Here is a 16985-nt window from a genome sequence, read left to right as displayed (position 1 = left end):
ATGCAAATCCTTTTTTGATTGAGGTGAATAGTTTTGATGAGTTTGGAATGTCCAACATTTTCCTTGGATGAGTATCTGTTCAGTTTCGTATAATGGTGTGAATGTTTTTATATCCAAAGTAAAACAGATTTGCATGTAGCACAATGGTGTGGAATGTTCAGTATTTTTGTGCCAGAGCACTGATGGGAAATTGAATGGCTTTGTACCTCTGTAGACTCCAAAAGGTCTGAAGTTGTTGAAGTTGTTTGTTTCCTGCAGACTGGCTTCTATTGTTTTTAGCTGGGGCATGAATGGGGGGGCTACCTTTAGTTTCTGCAAGCTAACCCCGGTTCCAGAAATCTGCCCTTGGATTTGTATATTTCCCAGTCTGTCCCAGCCAGCCTCTTCCTGACTCAGGTGCGGCCCATGGTTTCTTGAGTTCCCAAAATTTCAGTGACTTTATTCCAATGTAATTTCCACAACTTCAGTCCTCAGAGGGTTTTACTCGTAGATATGTCCATAAACTTATGGGGATTTTTGCCCCACTTTACAGGTAAGGTGCCTCAAGTCCTAAAATTGTTGAACTCAGTATTGAGTCCAGAAGGCTGTAGGTTTCCCAAGTGGCAAATGAGGTGCTGTCTTTCCAGTTGGTGTTGAGCTTCACTGGAGCACTGCAGCAAGCCTGAGACAGAGATGGCTAAGGAACAAGATGGTATGTTGAAAGTGGCAACTGGAAGCTCAGGGTCTTTTTTGTGGACAGAATGCAGGTATTCTGTGAAATGGTCACACAGTTTACGCTTCATGTCCCCTATGTAGATGAGACCACATTGTGAGCAACGAATGCAGTAGACTAGATGGAGTGAAGTGCAAGGTAAAGTGCTGCTTCACCTGAAAGGTGTGTTTGGGATCTTGGATACTGAGGAGGGAGGAAGTAAATGGGCAGGTGCTACATCTTCGGCACTTGTAGGGGAAGGTGCCATGGGGCTGCGGCCAGAGTGTTGGGAGTGAAGGAGGAGTGGACCACCGTCTCCCAAACGGAACAGTCCCTGTGGAAGGATGACAAGGGAGGGAAGGAAAATAGAAATGTGTCTGGCTGTGGCATCTCACTGGTGGAAATGGCAGCTAATGATTCTTTGGATGTGGATGGTGGTGGGATGGTAGGTAAGAATAAGGGGAACCCTATCGCTGTTGAGGGAGGGAAGACAGGGAGTGAGGGCTAAAGTGCAGGAAATGTGTCAGACCTGGTGAGGTCCCTATTAACTATGGTGCTGGAGAATCCTCAGTTGAGGAAGAAGGTGGACATTTCAGAGGCCTGCTTGTCAAATTTGGCATTGTCAGCACTGATGTGATGGAGACAGTGGAACCGGGAAAATGGAATGGATTCTTTACAGGAAGCAGGATGTACAGCCAAGGTAACTGTGGGAGTCAGTTGGTTTGCAGTGGATATTGGTGGCCAGCCTATCCCCAGAAATGGAAACAGAGATGTCGAGGAAGGAAAGAGAGAAGTCAGAGGTGGACCAAGTGGAGGTGAAAGCGAAATGGAAGTTCAAAGTGAAATTGTTATCATATGGTCTACTAATAGTCTCCATTAGTAGCTATTCATTCTCCTAGGCTGATAGTTAACCACTCCTTCATCTGTCCAGCTGTTCTTCCATCTCTTTGGGCTCTATCTCCACTTATCGTTTACTCCTCCTCCCCTCAACCCCAACCCTATCCTCTGCATAAAAAACAATGTTTTCCCAGCTACAATTAGTTCTGAGGAAGGGTCACTGGACCCGAAACGTTAACTCTGATTTCTCTCACAGATGCTGCCAGGCCTGCTGAGCTGTTCCAGCAATTTCTGTTTCGGTTTCAGATTCAAAAATCCTTTTTGAATCCTTAACAAACACACAAGTTTCAAACAATATTCAGCTGCTGTTTCTCATTCATGACTTGTATCAGTGTACTTGTCGGCTGTTTTGTTGCAATTCTCTGCTATTGCAATTAATTTGCTTTATGCATCCTCTCATTCCTTTTCTTTTCAAGTGTTGGGTGAACTAAGGAAACTATCTTTGTGTATTTGTGTAGAATCGAAGGAAGATGATTTAGTCTGATAATACTACAGCATAACACAAACCATCTTCCAAATATTGGATCCTACTTAATACTTTGGATCCGCTGCTTCAATGTTAGCACATCTACCACAAGTCTGTGCTGTCACCTGGATTGATGAGTTGCTATTTAACTTGGCAGATTGTAGTGATGGACGATCTTTATAAAAAGCTATGAAATTCACACCTGAAATGCCCATCATTCTGTTTGGTTCTAAAATAGCATCACAGAGTGAAAAAAATTTCTGGTGCAAGCCACTCCACACACCAGTTTGTATTGTACATTATTGTGGACACAGGGATTGTGCACTGAAAGTCTACAGAGTAGAAAGGTCGTGATGCCAAACAGTGAGTAATAGTTCTGCAACTTTAGAGTTCAACAGTTCAGCAAAGGTTTTCCTTAAACATGCACAGCTGAGTATATATTTAATATCAAGAAGGGTCATTCACCAAGAATAATTCATACATCATTATTTCTAGTTAATTAACTATTAGGTTAGTTGTTGATTGAATTCTACAGGCCACGGCTGAATTTAGAAGAATGAGTGCAGACCAAAGTTTTAAGACTCTTAGAGGACTTGACTGGGTAAATATGAAGAGGTTATTTCTAGGACCAGAGGGCGTAATCTCAGAGTAAGGCATCACCCTTTTAAGTCAGAGATGAAGTTGAATTGCTTCTCTCAATGGATAGTGAATCTGTGGAATTTATTACTACAGAGGACTGTTGGGGCTGTGTCATTAAGTATATTCCAGGCTGAGATTGACAGATTTTTAATCAATAAGGGAATCAAGGGTAATCGGGATAAAGCAAGAAACTAGAGTTAAGGATTATCAGATTAGCTCTGATCTTAATGAATGGCTAAATAGATTCAATGGCCTACTTCTGCTGCAACATCTTATGGCTTTATGACCGCCTTCTTAAACCATCTGAAGTTCATAGTGCTATTAGGGAGATTGTTCCAGAATTTTCATCAAACAATCGTGAAGGATGACAAAATAGCGCCAAGTTAAGATGGTGACTGACTTGGAGAAAAACTTAGAGAGGTAGTGATCCTATGTACCTATAGCCTTTGAAAACAGTGTAAAGCTCCTTGAAGAACTATTCTTTCATGTCTGGAAAGGAGTATAGCATTGGAACATCAACACTCATGAAGTTAAGAGGCCCTGTATGAATTGAGAGGTGTATGAAGTGAACACATTCTGAATTTTTGACCAGATTTCTGTTATCAAGAATGGCAGACTCCTTACAGCAAAGTCTCATGTGTTTCCTATGAATTCTTTCCATGCCAAATGAAAGTGTAATATCTTCCCATTGGTGATTCACTCTTGTCAAGCCCAGGAGTCTTCTAGTCATAGAGTCATACAGCATGGAAACAGACGCTCTGGTCCAATTAGTTCACACTGACCTGCACTATGTCAGTATTTAACTTATAACTGCCAAAGATTCTTACAATCTTCAACAGAAAATGGTTGCCACCATCTCATTTCAGAAATAGAAAAATGGCCATTGAAATCACAAAGAGATGGTAAGAACTGCCGATGCTGGAGTCAGAGATAACACAGTGTGGAGCTGGAGGAACACAACAGGTCAGGCAGCATCAGAGGAGCAGGAAAGCTGACATTTCAGGTTGGGACCCCTCTTCAGAAAAGGGTTCCAACCAGAAACATCAGCTTTCCTGCTCCTCTGATGCTGCCTGACCTGCTGTGTTCCTCCAGCTCCACACTGTGTTATCACTGAAATCACAAACTGGGTATGCTGAATATATATTCCACATCCCTGCTATAACCGTATGGACATAGCCACTAATTCATTAATTAAACAGCAAAAAGCCTGATTAGTGCATTTTGCATGTAGTTTAATGAATTGGTTCAGTATTGAACATTAGAGTGTTGATTTTAACTTTTAAATTTATATTTTGCAGCATCTCATCCTCTAGTGAATGTGAGCAACAACAACCAATATTTCTCAGTCGTGTTGCCGATGCACAACTCCAAAGCTTAGTGTCACGCATGCGGGAAAGAACATCATTGTACAAAGAACAGTTGATTGGTCAGGATAGCTCTTCATCAGAAGAAACTCCACCAGCTTGTAAGTTCAATCCTTAGAGCCAAAGGGCTGGTGTCTAATGAATCACACAGCACATGGTAATTAATGGGCTGGGAAATTAGTTAAGTAAACTGATCAGTAACATATTCAGAGCTAATGTAACTAATAATATACACTTGATTTCAGAGACCAATGTTATTTTCATCATATTAATCAATTTAACATGATTTAGAAACATAAATAGCTGAGAATATTTCACAATTTTGGATTTTCAACATTAAGGAATGAGGTTCAAACAATGAAATAATCTTTTCTTTCCTTAGGAACCTCTCAGGAATTAAATGAGTCGAATAGACTACATGCTAGAGTAGATACGTATAGTTTTCAGGTAAAACAGGCTTAATGATCTGAATAGCTTTTTCTTATTCCATGAGTTTATCCTTCCCTCAGAAAATGACTGGAGGATGTATAGCTTCACGCCAACACACTGAAAAATATAACCTTTATTCAGAAATGTGATGGTTGCAGTCAGCTGCTTGGGGTCCGGTATTGACATCTACTAAAAAAATGTTATATACAAAAACATTCTTCACTTTATTAGTGCTTCAAAGTGAGGAGGCTATTTACCACAGGGCGCATTAGGAACATTCATCCAAAAAAAGTCAATATGACTTAAAAATTAAAAATCAGTGATTATCAGAAATGATAGGTAACTTCCTGAGTCTCCCTGTTTCACACTCCAGATTTCTATGGCCATGATGTCATTATGTTATGTGACATTGATAATGTTTCTGTGATATTTATTATTACATTAAGGATAACAGTAATATCTGTTTTTATTTATTTTAATATGTTACACTGTAACACCTGTATTAAATTCTCCCACTGGCATTGTGGCTTGAATTGCTAAGGTCCAACTGTCAATTTCTGTTCTGCTTATTCTTCCATGATGAGCACAATAATTATAGCTCAAAGTCATACTAATTCCCATGACTAACTTCTGAACAACATCACTGGAGATTCGCCGACAGCACTAAAATATTTCATACTTATAACTTGCCAAGAAGTGTTTGCATCAAATTCCAAAATTATATTTGATCACAGTGCAACCACAGTTCAGACTCCCCTATTTTGCACCCAATGCATCTCATACCACAGATAACACCTATCGTACTATGATCAAAAAACTCAATTTGCCTCTCCGACACCCAACCTATTTTACATTCACATATCAAGTTTGAATTCTGTTGTCTGTGAAACTGTGTGAAGCAATTCAACTACATGTAATAGATAACAATTTAAGAGTGAGAATTCAAGTATGGCAATCATATCAGCAAGGACTGCAGAAGGACATCTATAGCAAACATTATGAATTTTTGATTGCACGTCTATGCAGACAGCATTTGGGATATTCCAAGGAGCACTTCAGACATTGCAACAAGTAGGAAATGTATGAAGAGGCCAATGGATGGCAGAAAGCAATTTCTTGAAACAGCCTTCTCTGAACCCAAGTAGTAAGAGGCTGGAGCCTTTTTGAGGTCGATTTATTGTTGTCACATGTACCGAGATATAGTGAAAAGTGTTGTTTTGCATGATATACTCGCAGATCATATCATATAAAGTGCATCACAGCAGCAAAACAGACTGCAGAATACAGCTTATTGTCATTTTTGAAGGGTAGGATCATATAAGAGTCCAGACTGAAAGTATAGAACAAAGGTAGCTGGAAGCAAATAGGTCTATGTAAATGAACCAAGTTTACATATTTGATTGAAAGGTCTGTAAGAACCTAAGAATATAAGGGCCAGGAGCAGGCATAGGAAATTCAGCCCCTCAGGCCTGCTCTGCCAAATTGTTATGAACATGGCTAATCTCATCTTGACATCAACTCTACTGTCCTGCCCACTGGCCATAACTCTTCAACCATTACTAATTAAAAATCTGACTATCTCCTTCTTAAATTTACTCTGTCTCTGTATCAACCATGGTCTGGGGTAGTGATTTCCACAGTTCATGACTCTTTGAGAGAAATAATTTCTCCTTACCTCTATATTAAATCTGCTAGCCCTTATCCCAAAATGATGTTATCTCCTTCTAGAAGTCTTCATCTGACTTTTAATTGTTGACTTGGTGCCCATTATGTTTAATAAAAACAACTGCAAATTTCCTATTCTTTGTCATTTAGGCATTGTAAATATGCTTTATTCTTTTTATCTTCTATCTTCTCTAAGATGTGTTTCTTCATACTTTAACTTGTTTACTATTTTGAACTATCACAATACTTAATTATAACACAACTCAATGTCCCTTAAGAATTCTCTACTATAGTTTCTCTACTATTCTCTAGCCACTTTCAAACTGAATCTTCCTTCCCATACTGGTGGTGAAGTTTCATGGAATGTTTTATTTGTCAAAGGCATTTTATAAATATAGGTTCATGCTCTGAAACTTTCTCCCTAACACTATGCAAAGGTATCCATTACTTGAGTTCAAAGATTCATTGTTCAATTAATTACTCAATGAAAATTCACAATTGATTATCATCAAAGTTCATTTCACTGCCTTCCATTCCTGTTAACTCTTCATGCATGATGACATTTAGTGAAAGCCAATTCACCACATCCCATACAAAGCAAGTGTATTTATTGCACTTCACACATTTCATCAACGTCACCCTTTTTTAAACAACAGACTAAGAACTTAAAGGAAATCCATACCCAAAACCTACGATCTCTCATCCTTGCCGTTTTTATAAAGCAACATAAGAAAACAGCCCTTTTTGGACACTATGGAATCTATTAAGCAAAACCAAATTTACCAATTAAATTGAATAATGGAGCATTACAAAAGAATTTAGAATATCTTCTCAAGTTTTATTCAAGTGGCTTCTTAGTGTTCTAAACTCCAATGGATATAAACCTAGCATGTCCAGCCATTCCTCATAACTTTCCAATTCCATGTATTAGTTTGGTGAGCCTTCTCTGAACTGTTTCTAATGCATTTATATCCTTCCTTAAAGAAGATTAATACTATATATTGTACTCCAGATGTATTCTTATCAATGCTTTTTATAACTGAAGCATAATCTTTCTACTTTTATAATCATCTCCCCTCCCTATAAAATATAACATTTCATTCAATGAGCTTTCTTAATTTCTTGCTGTACCAGCATACTAACTTTTGGAGATTAATTCTCTGGAATACTTAGATTCCTTATATCTCAGAACTCAATTTCTCATTGTTAAATAATATGCTTTGGTTTTATTATTCTCACCAAATGGACAATTCTATTCTTTGATTCATTATACTCCATTTTACAGATCTTTCCCCACTCAATTTAACCTATACACGACCATTTGTAGTCACCTTATGTCCTATTCACAACTTACTTTCCTACCTATCTTTATGTCATCAGCAAATTTGACAAAGATTTCTTTGGTCCCTTCATCCAAGTAAAAAGCTGGAGCCCAAGCACTGATTCCTGTGACGTACAATTTGCTACGTCTTGCCAACCAGAAAATGACCCACTTATGCCTACTTTGTTTCCAATCTTCTATAGTTAATATGGTACCAACTACACCATGAACTTCGATTTTCCACAATTTATTATGAGGTGGCACCTTATCAAATCCCTTCTAGAAATCTAAGAACAATATATCCTCCAGTTCCCTTTATCTATTGCACATGTTACTTTCTCAAAGAACTCGAATCAATTTGCTAATATAATTTCTATTTCAAAACTCTATTTTGATTCTGCCTCATTGCCTTGAACTTTATAGTATTTTAATGGTATCTTCCATATGACAGATATTAAGCTAACTGGTCTAAAGTTTCCTGCTTCATATTTCCTGTCTTCTTTCAATAAAGGAGTTATGTTTGCCATGTTCCATTCTAATGGAACCTTCACTGAATGTAGGGTATTTTACAACCTAGAACTATCGCATCAACGGTCTCAGTTATTTTAAGATCCTAGAATGAAGTCCATCAGGACCCAGAGACTTGCTAGGCCACAATTCCCACAGAGTATTGTTTAGTATTGCTTAATACTACTGCCCTGATTTATTCCCTCCCTTCCATTTCTTGACTTACAGCCTTTTCAGGGTCGTTACTTATATCCTCTGCAGTAATGACTGATGAAAAATATCAATTCAAATCTTCCGCAGTCTCCTTATTTTCCATTATTAATTCTCCAGACTCACTTTCCACAGGAGCAACATTCACTTTGTTAACTTTTGTTAATTTGTAAATATCCTTACAAACTCTCATTATATGTTTTCAAATTTCTAGCTAGATATCTCTATACTCTTTTCTCTCATTATGATTTTAAAATAATTCTTTGCTGCTTATTATATTCTCTCCAATCTTTTGAACTGCCAACAATTTTTGCACAATTATATCCTTTTTCTTTCAGTTCAATACCATGTTTGATACCCACAGGTGATGCATCCTCCCCTTACAAATGTTATTGCTTGTTGGGATGTACTTATTCTGTATATTCTGAAGTTTCCCCTTGAATATCTGCCACTGTATCTCTATTCACCCATCCCTTATTTAATTTAGAAGTTTACTCCAGCTTGCTTTGCTTCCATGCCCTCATAATTGCCCCACTTCAAGTTTAACATATTAGTCTTTGATTCACTGACCTTGGTCAAAAACTGAATCTAAATTTCAATCATATATGGTTACTATTATCTAGTGGCAACTTCATGAGATCATTAATTAATCCTGTCTTCTTAGATAATACCCACTCTGGTATACCAGTCCTCTCTGGTTGCTACTAGACATGCTGTTCAAGGTAACTATCCCAAAAACCTTTTTTAAACTCATCTTCTAATCTACCAAGTCCATCAGATTTTTCCAATCTATAAATAGACTTAAGATTATCATCAGACAGTTCTGACAAGCATCCATTATTTCTTTCTTTATACTCCAGTGTACAATATAGTTACTGTTAGGCAGCCTGTAGAACAGTCCCACAAGTGACTTCTTGCCTTTATCGTTTCTCATCTCTACCCATACTGATTCTACCATCTGGTTTCCTGAACATAAGCCACACAACTCTATTGTGGCAACACCATAATTAATTAACAGCGCCACAACTTCAACTTTTCCTAGTTTCCTGTCATTCCTAAATGTCCCATTCACTTCAATATTCAGGCTCTAATCAATGTCGCTCTGCAGCCACATCCCTTTGATGATGATCAGTTTGTACTTATTAATGCTGTCAATTCAGCTGTTTTGTTTCAAATGCTCCATGCAGTCACATATGGAATCATAGAGTCATACAGCATGGAAACAGAACATTTGGCCCAACACGTCCAAGCCAACCAATTTCCCAAACTAAACTAGTCCCATTTGCCTGAATTTGGCCCATATTCCTCTAAACCTTCCCTATTCATGTATGTATCCAAAAGTCTTTTGAACGTTGTAACTCTACATGCATCTACCACTTGCTGTGGCAGTACATTCCATACATGCCCCATCCGCTGTGTGAAAAAGTTGCCCTCAGGTCCCTTTTAAATCTTTCACCTTAAACCTATGCCTTCTAGTTTTGAACTCCACTACCTTAGGGAAAATACCTTTGTTATTCACCTTATCTCTGATCTTCATGATTTTATAAACCTCTATAAGGTCACCTGTCAACCTCCTGTGCTCCAGAGAAAAAGGTCCCAGCCTATCCAGCCTCTCCTTATAACTCAAACCCTTTAGGCCCAGTAACATACTTATGAATCTTTTCCGCACCCTTTCTAATTTGGATAAACAGAAGTGAATTTTGTCCTTTATTTTTGTAACATCTAGCTTTATCTGTTGGCTCACTGTTAGATATGCACTTTCTATCTCTTTCTGTTAGGATTTGTTTGTCATTTCCCATATTAACATCTTTCTTTCTTGCCTTGTCTCTACTCTCTGATTGACCACATCTTCCCAAATTCGATCCCTTGATCCCACTATTTATTTCTTCTTCCTCAGTTATGTGGCTCACAAGAATACAGGCCTCAACACAGTTCAAGTTTAATGTTTTAACGAAGATCTGTAGCTCAGGTTGCATTGGAGTTGTTAGTTGGCTCACCGAGCTGACTGGTTATCATGCAAACATTTTGTTTCCCTTCTAGGTGACATTGTCAGTGCTTTGTAGCCTCCATTGAAGCAATGGTGCTCTGTCCCACTCTGAATTTATGTTGTCCGGTCTGTCACGATGGGCAGTCTCGTTTCTGGTTTTGTAGACCATCCTGGTAGTACAGATTTCATTTTCCCCACTGCTGCTACCAGTGCTCCAAAATCCCACACCTACTTCTCCCACACTAACTTTGAAACGCGCATTCATTTCTGTCTTGGAGCATCAGTGAAGAAACATCAGAGTTAATGTTTCAGGTCCAGTGACCACTGTACCTGAAATATTAACTCTGATTTTTCTTCATTGATGCTGCCAGACCTGCTGAGCTTTTCTGGTTTACAGCATCTGCAGTTCTTTCAGTTTTTACTTCTGTCTTAGTTGTTTGATGCCAATTTGCTTTTGGCACAAGTAATAATCCAGAGATTATTATCTTTGAAGTTCTTCTTCTTAAATTGGCATCTAGCACCTCAAACTGTCAATGCAGATTCTCTTTCTTTATTCTGCCTTTGTCTTTGGCACCTACATGAACCACAATGACTGGCTCCTCTGCATATCACTGCAAATTCATCTCCAGGCTTGAGCAGATGTCCTGAACCCTGGTACCACACAGTCAATGGACTCTCACTCTTTGCTGGAGAGAACACTGTCAATCACCGTCACTACAACCTTCCCTAATATTACCACATCTGTTTTAGCAACCCCCTACTTGAATGGCTACCAAATTGGATAGGTCTTCCATCCTGAAGATTGTTCAACTTTGAATCAAAACTTTCAATAATACCCACCCCTTCTTAATACTAACTTTTTCAAGCATATCACAGCAGTTTTGCAGTTTACTTTTCAAATTAAGTTTCTTTAAATTAGCTTGCAGCTCAAAACATTTTGGTAATTTGGCAAGATAACATAAAAATTGTTTCATATTGATATATATTTTTCTCTTTTGCTTAGCTCCAATCAAGAAAGTTCCTGCACCAAAAGATGAAGAAGAAGAACAAGAAATTAGTCTTAGTGAGACCAAATCTGAAGAGGAACGTTACTGTGACATGAAATGCTGTGAATTCAAGAGACCTCCAATTAAAGAAATCATACACAAGTTAAGAATCCCCGAAAGCATTGAAAACTCAGGTATTTTGTTGTCATTAAATTACTTAGAAGTAGTGCCCAATGTTGTTAGATTAAAGAAAATGAATATTGGCAAAACTTATTCCACCCAGTGGGAGCCAATGATTGCTGCATTCTGATGGAGGCATTGATATTTGACAATCAAGTGAAGGGTTTATGTTTACTCCACATGTAGTCTGGTGTTAGCCTAAGGAAAATCATATCAAGAAGGCAATTCGCTATCACCTTCTCAAAGACAATTAGGCTTGGGCAGTAAACACTGATCCTGCCAGTGACATCTCCATCCCAGGAATGACTGAAAAAGTAATGGCCCAGATTCTCCAGCCTCCATTTAGTCCAACCTGGTGTGTTTACTAACATTACGCACTGACAACCATACCATCTTATCCGGTTGCTAGCCTACCCACTCAGCTCACCTGGTTGAAGCAGTGAAATGGAGGTGGTAGGCTATTAGTAATGTTATTGGATAGCTAATCTAGAGGCCTAGATAATGTTTTGCAGACATGAGTTCAAATCCAATTAATAAATCTGGAATTAAAAGTTGGTCTCATTAATGGTGACCATGAAGCAACCATTGAATGTCGTGATTAAAAAATCCATCTGGATTATTATTGAACTTTAGCGATTGAATTCCTTTGTCCTTACCTGGTGTGGCCTGCGTATGAGAATGGTTGACTCTTATCTCCCCTCTGAAATAGCCACGAAACCCACACAGTCCAAGGGCAATTAGGGATAGGCAACAAATGTTTACCAACGACACCTTCATCCCACAAAAGGATTAAAAATACTCACTTACCTCACTCACCCACAAACTAACGCACTGAAAGGCTTTTAAATGTCCCAAACTCTTCCAATGTGATAATGAACATTTAACAGAATATGTCAGCTAGTGCTATGCAAAGGTAGTATGGCCTCCACACAATCACCCTTCACTAATGTTGCAAAGGTTTCCTTTGTTTGCTTAGGATCTTGCATCAGAAGATTGGTCATAAAAATTGCAGGAAGTTACATGTCTAATTTTTTTGACTGATGAGGACTGAAAATAGGGGTTTCAACGCTGATCGTGAGATTTGGGCCAATTTGTTGCTGCTAAGTACAAGAGGAAGTCATTATGTTAGAAGCTTTGGTATATTGTGCTGTTTTAACCCAAGCTGTGTCACAGCTTTGTCATCATCTACAAATACAAAAGCAGATACATCTACCAGTACATAAGTGAACATTACCAATTTATTTTTACCTTTTGAAGTAATGATATGGAAAATTGATTAAGCCATTCATGTTCACTGATTCCCACATCAAGAGAGATTAGCATGAATATCAAGATATCAGAACACATACATCTCTCTCTCTCAGCTCCTCAAAGGCCTTTAATGCACTCCTATTCATTTTGGGAATTTTTTATAAATCAAAAATTGTTGGGAGTTTCTTTGTGTTGCAACCCATTTTTTGCATCACTGATGTTGCTTTACTTTTTTATGTGATTTGAATGAGATGACTGTATCAGACTTAGGTAATAATGAATTGGTTATATACTTCACATTTTCTCACATTATACTTCATTTACCAATTTTTGCCTATATACTTAACCTATCAACATCTCTGTAAAACTGTTTAAATCCCTCTTACAACCTGCCATTCTATCTATTTTCATGTTGTCTGCAAATTTGGATACAGAGTATTTACTTCCTTCCCCGAAGTCATTAATACATATTGTAAAGAGTTGCAGTCCCAGCACAGATCCCTATGGAACCCCACTAGTCATTGGTCACCAAACTGAAAAAGAATCTCTTATCCCATCTTGCGGTTTCTGCTCATGAGCCAATTATCTATCCATGACAATATACTACCTCCAACACCAGGAGCTGTAATCTTATGACTGAACTTTTTGTGAGGTGCCTGTCAAATGCCTTCTGGAAGTCCAAATTACAATACGTGGTTCCCCTCTATGTACTCTGGTTGAGACTTCCTTGAAAATCTAAGAAATTAGTCAGAAATGATTTCCCTTTCATGAAGGCAGGCTGACTTTTCTAGATTAGATTAAGATTTTCCAAACGTCCTGCTATTACTTCCTTAATTCTTGATTCCATTACTTTTCTAACAATAAATGTTAGGCTAATCAGTTTGTAGTACTCACTTTTTGCCTCCGTCCCTTAGCAGTTTTTCAATCCACTGATACTTCTTCAGAATCCAAAGATATTTAGAAAGTTACAAGTAATGCATCAACTATCTCTGTAGCTATGTCTTAGGATCCCAGGATACAAGCCATCAGGGCCAAAGAACTTATTTGCCTTTAGCCACACTAGTTTGTCTAATCCTACTTCTTCAGTGATTATGATGGTACCGAATTCCTGCCACATATTCTTGATCATTAATGGAATGTTCAAAGTTTCTTCCACCATAAACACTGATGAAAAGTATCTCTTTAAGTCTTCTGCTGTTCCCTCATTCCCAAAAGCCAGCTTCCCAGATTCATTACCTAAAGGACCCATGCTCTGTTTGACCTCTCGCTTCCTTTTTATATCTTTAAAGAAGGTCTTATTATCAGATTTTATATTCCTCGCCAGGTTGCCATCTTGGTTTTTTTTCTTTATCTTTATTATCTTTACTGTTTTCCTTTGCTGGATTCCAAATTTATCCCAGTTTTTAGGGTTATCACTGACTTTGGCTCCTTATATGCTTTTTATCTCAACTTAACCATGCTAAATTGCCCGTAGTGTTCAGGGGTGTGTAGGTTAAGTGGGTTATAGGGGGATGGGTCTGGGTGGGATGCTCCAACGGTCGGTGTGAACTTGTTGGGCTGAAGGGCCTGTTTCCACACTGTAGGGATTCTATGATGATTCTATGATGATTTAATACTCTCCTTAACTTTCTTGGTTAGCCATAATTGGTTTATCCTTCTCTTAGAATCTTTCTTCCTTACTTAGATGTATTTTTGCTCAGAGTCATGAATTAACTACTCAAATGTCTACCACAGCTTGCTTACTGTCATTCCTGCTAATGGTTCACTCCAGTTCACTTCAGCTCACTTCAGCTAATTCTGTCGTCATTTCATTATAATTCCCTTTAAGTTAAACACAGTTGTTTCCAACACAAGTTTCTCACTCTCAGAAAGGATATTAAATTCTGCCATGCTATAAACAATACTTCCAAGGGCATTTTTTACTCAGAGGTCATTTATTAAACCTGTCTCATTACTCAATACCAGATCCAAGATAGCCTGCCCCCTGGCTTGCTCCATGACAGTTTGCACTGTTGTAACATACGTAGAATTCCAGAAGGCTTTTGACAAGATGCAATATAAAAGACTATTGTGAAAACAGTCATGGTATAGAGCATAACATATTAACATGGATAGAGGACTGGTCAGCTTGCAGAAAACAGAACATGTGCAAATGAGTCATTTTTAGATTATTGGGATGGGAAGAGTACATTGGCTCAGCCGTTAGTACTGGAACCTTTGCTGTTTACAATTTATGTAAATGACTTAGATGAGGGGAGTGAAGGAAAAGGAGTTAAATTTGCAAATAACATGAAGATGTGTATGAAAGTATGTATGAAAAGGATGTAAGGAGATGATATACATAGGTTGAGCGACTGACAAAAATCTGTCGATACAGCATAATATGAGAAAATGTGAAGTTTTTTGAAAAAAGTAGACCATTACTTTAATAAAGAACCATTGCAAAATTCTGAGGTGCAAAGAGATCTAAGTGCTCTGGTTCACAAGCCACAAGAAGTTAATTTGTGGATACAGCAGACTATGGACCACTCCTCTTTATGACAGGGAGAAAAGAGCATAAAGATAAGGGCATTATGCTTCAGTTACACAGACTACTGGTGAAATCATACAAGTTTTCTGACTCATTTTAAAGATTGTCCAACTTTGGAACTCTACCTCGGAAGACAATGAAAGCAAGGTAATTGAAAAATTTTAAGGCAGAGGTAACTAGATTTTTATTAGGCAAAGGAATCAAAATTATGGAGGGTACCTGGAAACCTGGAATTCAATACACAAACAGATCAACTATGGTCTTGATAAATAGCAATAAAATCTGGAGTGGCAAAATGGCTTACTTCAACTCCTATTTCTTATGTTTGTATGTTCATAAATTCCGGAAAAGCTGTGTAAATACTGGTTTGTGGAGCAAAGTGAACACGTGGGGAATTATCATTGGAATTTCAAGCCTACCAATTAAGTATAAATTCTGATGAAAATGTCTTCTTTTCTTAAAAATGCCAGTTTTAAAAGTTTTAAAACAGGAAGAAATACAAAATACAAGTAAGGTATTGCATTTATTTTCATAACCACCGGGTATTTGCATTTCACAGCCAATGAAGTACTTTGCGAAGTGTAGCCATTGTTGTAATGTAGGGACCACAGCCACTAATTTGTGCTCACCAAATGCCCTCAGACATCAATGTGATAATGATCAGATTTGTCACTGTCGTTGTAGCATATTTATTGGCCAGGACACTGGGGAGAGCACCCTACGCTTTTAGGAGTGGTGCCGCAGGATGTTTTATATCCAACTGAGCAGACAGATGGGACTGCAGTTTCATGCATCATCTGAAAGGCAGCACCTCTGACAGTGCAGTGCTCCTCCAGTGCTGCACTAGAATGTCAGCTTGGATTTTTGTGCTCAAGACCTTGACATTCAGAGAGATGTGAGGTAAAGTACACTGAAGCATTACTGACCTGTACATGCAAAGGTGTGATAGTTATAGTTCCATTTCCATATTACCTTGGTGATTATTTCTTATACCATCCAGACAATTCTAAGACACAAAACCCAATAAATGTCTTCTATTCTAATTGTCCCCAACCTTGTGGGCTAAGTAGTTACTCACTTAAGTTGCTTCCCTAAAGCCTGACAATATGGCTGTATAAATTGCATATTTATCCTACCCCGAGGCTGGATTAGAGAATAGTGGTTAAATTGAGAATCAAAGTCTATAGGTTTACCGAACATGAGAAACCTCACCATCTCATCTTCATGATAAATGTTAGTCATGGTTTCTAGATATTGATACAGTATGGAAGTATATTTTTCCTCGTAGTTTGTTCTAATTAACAAATATTATGTTTCAGATCGGCTTTACATTTTGTGGTTGTTTTTGGTGGGACTAGCTTGGAACTGGAGTTGCTGGTTTATTCCTGTGCGCTGGGCTTTCAACTTCCAGACACCGGACACCCTACCCTATTGGTTAACTATGGATTATATATGTGATTTCATCTACCTACTTGATATGTCAATATTCCAGACCCAACTGCAGTTCACTAAACAAGGAGACATAATAGTAAGTTTATTATTCATCAACCAATTTCAAGCAAGCAAACAATAATTTTGTTGATCGGGTGTTAATGATGAATGAGCAGTAAATGCACCAGATATGTCATATTGAAATGGAAGGTCCCTTTATTTTAACCAGCTTCTCTTCAATCAGTTTTGATCCTGCTTTCTGTAGAAATGGGGGTGCTCTAATTGGTTTTCTTCTTGATGTGGGGAAGAAAGAATTAAACTGGAATGCCTGGTCCTGATTGCCATCTAGTGATAAGTACTGGAATTTCTTTGATTTTCCTCTATTGCATTTGCTCCGTAAAGGATTCCAGCACTTTAAGTAGAACCTTTGC

The 16985-nt window shown here is 38.1% G+C and overlaps 2 protein-coding genes across 2 annotated transcripts in view; one reads left to right on the top strand and one right to left on the bottom strand.

The window, feature by feature from the left end:
* Positions 1-16985, bottom strand: part of cnbd1 (cyclic nucleotide binding domain containing 1) — a 138954-nt gene that overhangs the window by 116687 nt on the left and 5282 nt on the right. The window lies entirely within an intron of this gene.
* Positions 3570-16985, top strand: part of LOC109911180 (cyclic nucleotide-gated cation channel beta-3-like) — a 95415-nt gene continuing 81999 nt past the window's right edge. Inside the window, exons 1-4 of the mRNA XM_048596143.1 lie at positions 3570-3595; positions 3992-4158; positions 11180-11356; positions 16443-16651. Of these exons, the coding sequence (XP_048452100.1) occupies positions 3570-3595; positions 3992-4158; positions 11180-11356; positions 16443-16651 (579 nt within the window). The remainder of the gene's footprint in view (positions 3596-3991; positions 4159-11179; positions 11357-16442; positions 16652-16985) is intronic.

This window comes from Rhincodon typus, chromosome 4, assembly GCF_021869965.1.
Source record: "Rhincodon typus isolate 14 chromosome 4, sRhiTyp1.1, whole genome shotgun sequence".
Classification (NCBI taxonomy): Eukaryota; Metazoa; Chordata; class Chondrichthyes; order Orectolobiformes; family Rhincodontidae; genus Rhincodon; species Rhincodon typus.
The sequence above is the reverse complement of the archived record's forward strand: the minus strand, read 5'-3'. Positions and strand labels throughout refer to the sequence as shown.